This window comes from Lagopus leucura, unplaced genomic scaffold (assembly GCF_019238085.1).
Source record: "Lagopus leucura isolate 7727_CA_CO unplaced genomic scaffold, USGS_WTPT01 Super-Scaffold_100016, whole genome shotgun sequence".
NCBI lineage: Eukaryota > Metazoa > Chordata > Aves > Galliformes > Phasianidae > Lagopus > Lagopus leucura.
Genome location: NW_024962270.1, coordinates 16,494,559 through 16,505,451, shown reverse-complemented (window position 1 = coordinate 16,505,451; position 10,893 = coordinate 16,494,559). Strand labels below are relative to the sequence as shown.

Sequence of the window (10,893 nt, the reverse complement as noted above, 5' to 3'; positions counted from 1 at the left end):
ATCTCCATGTATCCATATATATTAAAATAATTTGGTTCTACTCTTAAGCAGGAAGGGAAAATCAACAACTGCCAGTTGGGAGCAAAAAAGGTAGTGAAGGAGACTCTGAGAGCAAACAAATCTTTAGGGCATGATGCTACATACCATCCTGTTCTATCCAAAATAAGATTTTATGACACAGTGATCTCTGCACAGGAAACTAAGAACATCAGTTAAAAAAATAATAATAATTTTAAAGAAATAAAAAAAGAAAAAAAAAAGAAAAAAAAAAAAGAAAAAAGGAAGATTTGAGAAAAGCTTGTCTCACTTCATAAGCTTAAAACAAACAAATGTGAATATATTTTTTTTGCCACTTCCTTTCTCTCTAAGCCGTGGGAAAATTGGAGAAAAAATTGTTCTCTTACCATTACCTTCAAATTATTTCTACAAGCATGACACTGCTTATGAGAACTAATTGACTGCTACACAGGAAATGGCATGTGCAAGTGGGAATTAATTATCTGAAAGATGTTATGGAAGAAATGAATGAGCAAAGGCAAGTTGAAAGGATCAAGAAGTAGAAATGAGTTTCTGTAAGGCATAAACATAGAATTATGCAGTAAGATGGAAGAACAAAGTAGTAGGCCTTAGGAGAGCAGAAGAGAAGGAGAAGGAGATACTTCAGAGAGAAGGAAATAAATTATTTCAGTGCTGCTAACGTATAACAATTTTTTTGTTGTTTTGGGTCTTTTTTTTATGGTGGCTCTTTTTAGTGGGTTTTTCCCACTGAATGTATGGAACACATTACAGCCCATGTGTGCTTTGCAAGCAGTTCAGTGTTTGATATTGCAAAGAGTTTTGGCATGAGTGTGCATTCTTATGATAATTGGGAAAATGTAAGCTCTACAGTATTGAAATGGTTAAACTAAGATGGAGCATACTGACATAATTGGGCTTTATTTTTTTAAGGTGCTGTTTCACTTAGCATGATTAATACTAGAGCTTAGTTAATGTAACACAATTGTCTTTGTGTAGATTTTTCTGAAGTTTTTAGTTTTTCCTTTAGTAAGATATTAGTAGACTGAGATTATATACATGCATGTGCACACACATAGACTTCATAAATGTGGCTGTTTAGCAGATGGCTATTTGCTATGGTGTGCCACATTTAGATAAAACCTGCTGTGAAAATCTCCACATTACATCTTACTCTGTGCTCAACAGCTGATGTTGAGCACACAGATAGCTACACTGAGTCACCAGTGACATGGAAAACAGGAGGCAAAGCATTAACATGAAATTATCATATATTTTCTGGAAAATGAATTAATATTTATTCATTGTGAGATAATTCACATTAATGTTTAAATGATCTTTTTTGTGTTTTTTTTTCATAGCCAGTGAAACTGGAATTGCTGTTCTGCTGTGACTTGTTTGTTGTTTTTTTCTTTTTTTCATGTAGTGATTAACCAGATGCTAAATGGTTTTAATTTCCAACATCACACATTTCAGTTCTAAGAAGAAAGCAATCCTATAATATATTAACTTTCATCAGATTTTACTAGTTCTAGAAACTGTTGCTAGAGGATATGTCTTCAAAACACATTCCTTTAAAAAGTCTGAAACCTTCTATTTAGCTGGAAATCCCTGTTCTTGTTAACAGTGCTGTATGGTCAGTGTTGAGAGCTCCCACACACAGTACAAAAGGACATGCACAGAAGTAAAGTGTTGTTCTCTAGACTGACCGAAAAGTAAGAGAGCTTTCTCTGATGAAATTTGGGATAATTGATTAATTCCATAATGCTTCTTGTAGAGCAAAATCTAAGGTTTCCCATAGGATCCTGTATTTATTTATTTTAAGAGGGAGTCCAAACGTGAGTAGCTCTCTGTGGCAGTTTTGCAGGCATTTGTGCTGTGTGGAGGTGGCTGTTTCCCTATAGATGCTCAGGTCAAGACATGACCAGGCTGAGAGAACCTATATGTAGGAGCATGGAATTCCTGTAAAATTTATTAAGGAAGCTGCTAGTTTTCAGAGGTTGAGTTATAGCAGTCAAGTTATGTTGCTCAGATTAGTGTCAATACTCCTCCACAGCACATGTAAGTTCTGAAATCAGCAAAGCTGGGTTACCACGTCTGACTGGTGACCTCTGTGTTTTGCCTTCTTCGTAGGATATTTTTTAGGCAGGAAGCAATATCTAAATGAGTTGATGCTGCCTGCTCCCTTGCAGTTCCTTATGTGTCTTATCAGCACAACGTCTCTTTTCTTGAAGTGTTCTCTGATGATTTTGTAATCCCCATACCTGTCTTATCCTATCTTCTTTCTCTCCTCTTTTTTTTTTTTTTTTTTTTTTTTTTTGTCTTTTTTTCACTAACAGCCAAAGCCATGATGGGCAGAGTAAGACTCTAAAGAATAGAGTCACTTGCTCTCATCACTTACTGATGCCGTATTTGAACAATGTTGTGTAGGTTTTAAATAAAAATTAGTAAAATCTCAGTTTTCTTCTGCTGAATTTTTAGTGCAGCTGTGGGAAGGAGGCCTTCAATTTCAGTTGACCTATTACTGGGAATTTTCTGGTAATGGCTGCAATTTGATGAATCAGCTGGTCAACTGAAATTCATGAAGAAAAGGTAAGAGATGGGAAAACTTATCAAAGTGCTTTGTCAGTCTGTGTTGATGAAATGTTGTAGCCCCTGAAGCCAGTAGTATCTTTGACTTCTCTGGAGCTAGGCTTTTGCAGCTAAAACCTTGGTGATCTGGTCTTAATTCCTTTTGTTGTTTCATTTTGTTGTAGTCAGTGTGTCAATCCTTTACGAAGAGCAAACAAAAAAATAGAACAAATTGTGCAGAACAAGAGAGCAAGTAGTGAAGAAATGCGTAGCTTGTTACCAGATTGACTTAAAGGCTTTGAGGATCATAAAAATGAGAGAAAGGTAAACTAAATTTAGAACGTTCTTTTGTTCTTTCAGTTTAGCATTATCTTACTGTTGATTTTATATAGAGTACTAGACGTATGCAATATTAAATTCCTGTTGGCTTCCCAGTCCAGTAGATTTTGTCACAAAAGCACTTTTTGTCACAAGCCACCCTCAGTTTCTGCTGTGGGATAAATAATGAATCTGCCAGAATTTGATTCCTGTCCTGGGATGCTAAATGAAGGCCCTGGTGAGGCTCTGGTAGTGCTGTCCAGAGCTGTGGGTCTCCATCTCTGCAGATGCCCAAGGCTGGGCTGTTGTGCCCTGGGCAGCCAGCACACGGTGGGGCTGGGGGACTGTGATGTCCTTTCCAACCCAAATCATTTGGTGATTCAATGAATATTGCAGTCATAGGCTTAAATCCTCTGCCATTTTTGTGTCCCTTATCCCATGTGTAAATTGGGTTACGTGGGAGAACAAAGAAGAAAAATAAGGTTTTTGCTGCTTGCAGGAAACAAGGAGACGTTTTCAATCACTGAGAAATCTTTCCAGTTCTATGGAAAGGGGTGTTTTATACTGGTATTTTCACATAGCTTCAAATCCTACCATTCTTCCTGAACGCTGAAATGCGTGTAATCTGGGCATTAAATGCTATTTACTTTGTCAAACTGCAGCATTCTAAAGGTGACAATGACATAATAACCTCACTGATGTATTTATTTATTAGACAACAAGGAAGTACTTCAGTGAGAGTATTGATATACCGAATTTGCGAAGGTGTCCCTTAATCAAGTTGTACTGACGTGTAGGTGTTCTCCTTTTTTCTTCTCTTTTGGTGCAGAGGACCATCCATGTAATATTAATGAACTCAAGCAGGAGGAAGACACCAGGATAGTGCACTAACCACGAGTATGCTCTAGAAAATGAGATGATTTGTTTTAGCATCAAAGTAATACACTGTTGTCAGCCCTTATTAATTCTATTGATTTTGCATTATAAATTGTTCATTTCTGTTTCTCTGCACTCATTCCATATCTCCTTTATGGGGGAAAAAAAAAAAAGGTAATGCTGAAAGGGAAAATCTGCTCATTCCAGCTCCTGAATGCTAAAACCACTTCAGGTACTGATAAAGCATCTTCACAGTTCAGAAAGAGGTCAGCCTTAGAGTGCTATCTGGATTAAGAAGTGATAAAAGAGATGGTTGACATTAATTACATTGGTGCTGAGTGGCAAGCTTACTGATTTTGGGGAGTGGACCACTGTAGCACAGCAGTGCTATTCCTACTGAGACGACAAGTAATTCTTTATCTGGCTGCAGAGGGTTTAGGAAATGTATTGTTGGGCAGTTCCTTGAAAGACATGGCAAAGAACTTCAGGAAACTAGTATCATCTCTTCTGCTGTTGTTTCTGTTCATGGTTTATCACTGCACCATAGAACTTCCTTAGATCTTGAGGAGACCTGTCACCCAGGGCAGGTGATGCCAAAATGTAGTTTCTTTCAGTTTCCCTGAAGAGTAACACAAAATAAGAAATGAATGTGTAATAGTTTTGAACTATTGTAAAGTAAAAATAGGCACTTAAAAAAAAAAAAGTCAGTAGAAATCAGTTTCCCAATAGTAAAGCAACCAGTGGCCCTTTTTCCTTGTGTCTGTGAAATAAGTTTAGTAGAATTTTCAAGAATAATGGTAAATGAATCTTTACCCGTAACCTGAAAAATAAAGACAATAGCTTTTGTCAGAATAGTGATATTTTGAACTGTGTACTCATGGGATTACCCAGTTCATACATTTTTCTTAGTTTTCCTAGTTCTAAAAATGACATTTCTTAAAGCCCAAGTGTAATAGAGTTGAGGTACACATACAGGCAGTCTCATGAAATTGACAGAGCATTTAGTCATCACAAAAAATTAGCATATGCAGAAGTTTTAAAACTTGATATGGCAATCATTGCCCATAGCACTGTATTAGAGATGGTTGGGATATAGTTTTGTAAGAAAAAGAGCTGCAATATTTTTGATGTTGAGCAGCAGAATGATGGAGACTGAATAGTGTTCAGTTTGCCTTCCAACTCTGATCTGTTTACTGCTTCTTGATGTTATTTTTTTATGAGTTCTGAAATATGTCTGCAAACATTTTGACAAACATAGAAACAATTTCCTGCTTCTTGGATTTAGGGGCACTGTTGCAACTGAAATTTGCATGCAACAAACACATACATCCTCTTGGGTGAAGGTAATTATAAGAGAGAGCTGTGCTCCCAAGTAAGTTTGACTTGGTATTTCATGATTTTGATTTGAAGGGTGATAAATTCTTTTGTTTACATGTCACTGACAGCACAAATGGTTTCAGTGTCACAGAACATTCTGACAAATGGACACATACTGATAAAACAACTGTATTTAACTGAAAGCATTCAGTGCATCTGCAGTAAATGTATCCTGCAGAATAAAATGAACATAAAATATATGCACTATAAGAGTAGGATATGAGATAGAAAAGACTCAGGAATGCTTATATTCCCTGTTGGAGTGTTACTTAAGAGCACCGCTTGTGGAATTGGGTCCTGCTCTGAAAGCTGGATGCTGACAAGTCCATGGGGCCAAATGGATTGCACCCTAGAGCACTGAGGGAGGTGGCGGATGTGGTTGCGGTTAGGAAGAGTGGCTGGAAGGCTGCCTGATGGAAAGGGACCTTGGTGTGCTGATGGGCAGTGGGCTGAAGATGAGCCAGCAGTGTGCCCAGGTGGCCAAGAAGGCCAATGGCATCCTGGCTTGGATCAGGAATGCTGTGGTGAGCAGGACCAGGGAAGTCATCCTGCCCTGTGCTCGGCACTGGTGAGGCCTCACCTCCAGTGCTATGCTCAGTTTTGGGCAGCTCAGTACAGAAAGGACATGGAGGTGCTGGAGCAGATCCAGAGAAGGGCTTGGAGAATATGGCCTATGAGGAGAGACTGAAGGAACTGGGGCTGTTCAGTCTGGGGAAAAGGAGGCTGAGGGGAGACCTGATTGCTCTCCTCCAATATCTGAAAGGTGCTTACAGCAGAGCGGGGTTGATCTCTTCTCACTGGTGACAGGATGAGGGGAAAAGGCCTCAAGTTGTGCCACGATAAGTTTAGGTTGGATACCAGGACAAACTTCTTTACAGAAAGGGTTGTTAAGCACTGCAGTGGGCTGCCCAGGGAGGTGGTTGAGTCATATCCCCGGATGTGTTTAAAAACCTTCTGGATGTGGTGCTCATGGACATGATTTAGCAGAGGGCTGTTAGAGTTAGGGTAGTGTGGTTAGGGTGTGGTTGGACTCGGTGATGTTTAAGGTCTTTTCCAACCTGAGCGGTTCTATAATTCTATATTATGTATATATTATTCTACAGAATCAGATTCTATGATTCTAAAAGAATATGGAATCATAGAATTCTATCATTCTATATTCTCTTATTCTATATTATTCTATAGAATCATATTCTGTGACTTTATGATTCTAGTAGAATGGGGAATCACAGAATTGCTCAGGTTGGAAAAGACATTAAAGATCATGAAGTCCAACCACAACCTTGTCAGGATTATCACCTGAAGGTCACTTCAGAAATACTCATTTACAGGCCAGCTGCACTGACATCATCACATACAAGTGGATGTTTTCATCACCTTCAGGATTTCAGAATTTAAAATTTCTGAATAATCAGTTTGATAATGATTTTATCATTTCTGTTTTTTAGTCCTGGACTCCGGTGTACCACAGGATAATTTCAATATGGAGTTTGACCCAGATCCACCTGTAAGACATCTTTTCCCATCTGCTGATCTATTTCTTGTGTATCAAGCTGCACATTGCTGAACCAAGCTTGTCTTTCCTGTCTTTTTCTCCAAAGAACTGGATTAGGGCCAATTTGACCAGAAGGCACAAGTGTTCTTAAATGGGATGCCTTTGTTGTTGGTGAAAGAAACAACTCAGTACTAGGTGCCGTTTCCAAATCTGCCAGAGTGTTCCCTCCAGCCCCCAAGACTGTACTAAAATCCAGGACCACAAGATGGTGCTGCAGGAAAACATTTTTCCCTCAGTGGTTTTGGTTTCTGGAGAACTTTATTAGATTTCTGCTTTTTACAGTGTGGTTCATCAAGTCACAAGAAGGCAGATAGCGTACGATAGAGCAATGGTCATTCTGTAAAAAAAAAAGACAACATAATACTGCATATAATGACAAGGCTTTAGAAGACTTACAAGAGATATAAACCATTGCCTGTGGCTTTAGAACTGCTTTCGCTCCTAGTGAACTGATACAGAATGAAACAAAAGAGCTCTCAGTGGAACTTCCATCCTTATGTTCCCAAAGATTAAATAAATACAAAGCTTAACAACCTGACTCAGTGCACAGTATCTGTGTCCAAGAGTGGATGCTGACACCATAGGGATAGGAGCTATGAGAAGTCCTCTGCTCTTTTAGTGCAGCACCCAGAGCCTGCACCAGGCCTGTTGACAAAACTGTGGCACGATTCTGGTACTTCTCACCATGTGATTTTCAAAAACGTTTCAAAGCCGTGAGGGTCGAACTTGCAATACTATGGCGTGAAAAGTGTTAACTGCAAAGCTCAAGCATCAAAAGCCAAATACAACACTGTATTTAAGCAAAATCTTTGTGGTTAGGCAAATTGTTTCATGTTTCTGAGGCCTGAGGTTCAATTCTGTGACCAATTTCACATATCTGAGATTCTACAATGCCAGGGAGTGTACATGTAGCAGATGAATTATTTCATTGCTTGTATCTTTCCTGCTTCTCTCCATGCAAAGAGTGTGATATTTAATGTTACGAGTCTTCTGATCCTTTGCAGACCTAGGCTTGGATTGCATACCAAAAATTAAGTGCAAAGGTCTCCCTGGAAAGTGTTTCATGTTCTCCTGGAGGTCCAGTGGAGTGAGTGGTTCCACAGAGTTCTGTTTAGCTACTGATCTTTCTGCTCCCATTTTTTGTTTTCACAAAACACTGGAAAATTAAAAAATGGTTTCAGCCAGATCAAAGTGAAAAACTGTCCACAGCTGTGATACTCTAAGTTTCATCACACTTCTTTCAAGTCCTTTCTCAAAAGGCATGGTTTCTACTGCAGTGCTTCCTTCCAGAAGCTGCTATCCTACATCTATCTTCTGTCCAAGCTGTTAAATTTCTGAGCCTGTGTGTTCTATGCTGTGTAACAGGTTCACTCTGCAAAAGCCATTTCTTTGCTGCATCAACCGCTGTCAGTGTTCTGGCAGCTTTGCAAGCATGATGGTGTCAGGTGCAATGTAGACAATGTGGGGAAAGTGATGGCAGTTCTACAGAGAGCTGCCTTTCCAAAGAGAACATGGCTGTAAATGTTATAGCCATGCACCCTATCTCTTTGATTTTTCAAATATCTGATATTTGGCTCTATAAAGATAGAACAGATCATTATTCTATGTAGATTGCTCCAAAAGTAGTGTATTCTATTTGTTTCCTTAAGAACTGCAACAGACACAGAGCACACAAAACACTGTTTGATAGAGAACACCCTCAGCTACAAGACACTACATTGCACCAGCAAAGACCTGCATGCTGTGCTTACAGAAATCTTCACCAGTGGAAGTGCCCCATTGTTGTTGCCATTACTGAAAGGCACCACTTACCCCTTGCTGCGCTCACACTCTCTGTTTGCTTTCCATAAACATCCAGCAAGAAACAAGTGTCTATGGGTGGCATTTTTTCCTCATGCAGGAATTCAGTTCTGCTCTTTTGCTTCATACATGCTTTCACGACAGACACCTTTCTGTCAGACTGCTGCTATCTCTCACAGAAGCAACAAAATGTAACGGAATAATGGAAGGAAGGTTCAGCCTCTACTGCCATACCACCACCATCTGCCTCTGATGTTGTGGGCCAACATCATAAAATAAAGGCATTACTTCTGGAGGAGCCCTCATCCCTAGCATGCACATTATCAGTTGGGCTGAAGTGAAACTGTTAAACTAATTCTCCTTTAGAAAAGTTTTCTGGCCTGTCATTTAGCACTGCCCTCTTGCCGAAGTCCTCTTTGAGATACTTATAGACACTCCAAGCTTTTACTGTTTTCTTTTTTAAGGCACTTGATCTAAAAGTGTCATGGAGGAACTAAACCAAGCAAAAGAACAGATACCATCCTGTGCCTAGGCCTTATTGCACAGCTAGGAAGGGAAGCTTTTGCATACTTTTCCTGTTAGGAGAGCCTGTCTCCTAAGCAGAGCGCCAGGCAGCATTACTGAAAGGCAGTGTCTTCAATCAAACATGGCCCTATGAACTGCAGTAACTGAGCATATTAAGGGATTGCAATTAATTATGTGATGCATCTTTTTGCATCTTTCTCAAGCAGTGACAAGAAAAATGTAATTCCCATTCCTAAGATTGAGTGCTCCATGCATTGTCAGCTGATATTTTGGGTTTTCAAGTTGTATTTCACAGATGCCAAACCGGTAGCTTTAGAGAATGACAGCTTAACTTCAAGAGAAGGATCTCTTATCAAAGATGGGTCCGTATGAACAACTGTCAAAAGCAAGGAAACCTGAGAGCCTGGAGAAATGCCGTTACTGGGCTGGTGCTGACCAGTTATCTTGATGACACAGTCGGTGACAGATTTAGCTCATGAACAGTGGATAAGCATGGAAAATGACTGTGTTGGCTCCCTCATTCGCAACAGTCCTCAAAGGCTATAAAATCACTGTGGCTAGATTGTGAAACATCTGAGCCGGGGACACGTCAAATAAAGATCTGCAGTGCCTCTGTAAGGGAAGAGAAGAAAGATCATAGGGAAATAATTGTTAAAAATTATATGGGACATTTTATCATAGTGCACCAGAATCTCATTCCTGTTTTTCTTTTAAAATCTATTTTTGTTACTGTGGTCAAATATAAAAGTCCATCACATCAGGTGCTGCAAACATGAATCATCTTTTTATCAATAGTTTCACTAAATAAAAACAAACAAACAAACAAAAAACAAAAAACAAAACACCAGTGTAGCTGCAATTAATCATAACTCTTCAACGCTACTAGCTAGAAAGAAAAAGGTTAACAGCACATTCTGTTATAGTGGTTAAAGATGCTTCTACAACAGCATTTGCTCACATGGTTGTTTTACACATGTGGTGGCATCATCCAGTTTAATTCCTGCTGTGTTTCTTTGCCAACAACTGCTAGTGAACATTTGCCCACCTTCCCTGCTGCTGAGTAGTATCAGGATTAGATGCAGGGAGGCGAGCAGGCTTACAACTTCATCTGTTGGCACCACAGGAATGCAGGAGCAGAACAGCATGGCAGTTGAGAAAACTTTCAAAATCATCAGTTTTAAGGTCTTGCCTTGAAATGACTATTTCCTGGTGGGGGAAGGTTATCTCCCCAAGCTGTGCCCTCCTGCCCCTTCAAAAAAAGGATGGGAGTGGGTGGGAGGGACTGGAGGGACAATAAGAATATCTTTCCCAAATAAAACTGTGATGGATGTTTATTCTTTGTCTGCTCTAGCTGGAAGGTACATCTGCAAAACTGCTGGGAAGTAGGTTTTTACATAGGAGTACCTGTCAGGAAAACACTGGTCCTATCTGGCTCTGCTGGCAATAAAAATTTTAGGGGCTTTAATACATTTTAGACTTGAAGATGGTGGCTAGCTCACAGCAACAGGCATTTCCTCCCCTCACCAGAGGAAGCCACTTTTCCCTCGGTACTTAGCAAAAGTCTAAAAAAGGTCTAAAAAAGGAATGACATGATTACAGAGAATCGTGTTTTGAGGAAAAAGTGGTAGAGACATAGAGCTGTATTTTCTGGGCATTTGTACTAGCTTTTGCCTGCACTTAAGAATAGCTGAAATTTACTTTCTGAACCCCATGCATTTCTTATATATGAGATATACCATTTTAAGTGATTTTGTAAAATCACTTGTCTGCACATATAGTACAGCTGAAAAAAAAAAGTGCCAAAGAGCCACAACACAGGAAAAGGAAACTTTTGTTTGTGTTCTTCCCATTGAGTT

The 10,893-nt window shown here is 39.4% G+C and overlaps 1 protein-coding gene across 1 annotated transcript in view; it reads left to right on the top strand.

The window, feature by feature from the left end:
• Positions 1–7,475, top strand: part of FMR1NB (FMR1 neighbor) — a 20,817-nt gene extending 13,342 nt beyond the window's left edge. Inside the window, exons 5-6 of the mRNA XM_042876316.1 lie at positions 2,772–2,910; positions 6,606–7,475. Coding sequence (XP_042732250.1) covers positions 2,772–2,874 — 103 coding nt within the window. The 3' untranslated portion in view covers positions 2,875–2,910; positions 6,606–7,475. The remainder of the gene's footprint in view (positions 1–2,771; positions 2,911–6,605) is intronic.
• The last annotated feature ends 3,418 nt before the right edge of the window (positions 7,476–10,893 follow it).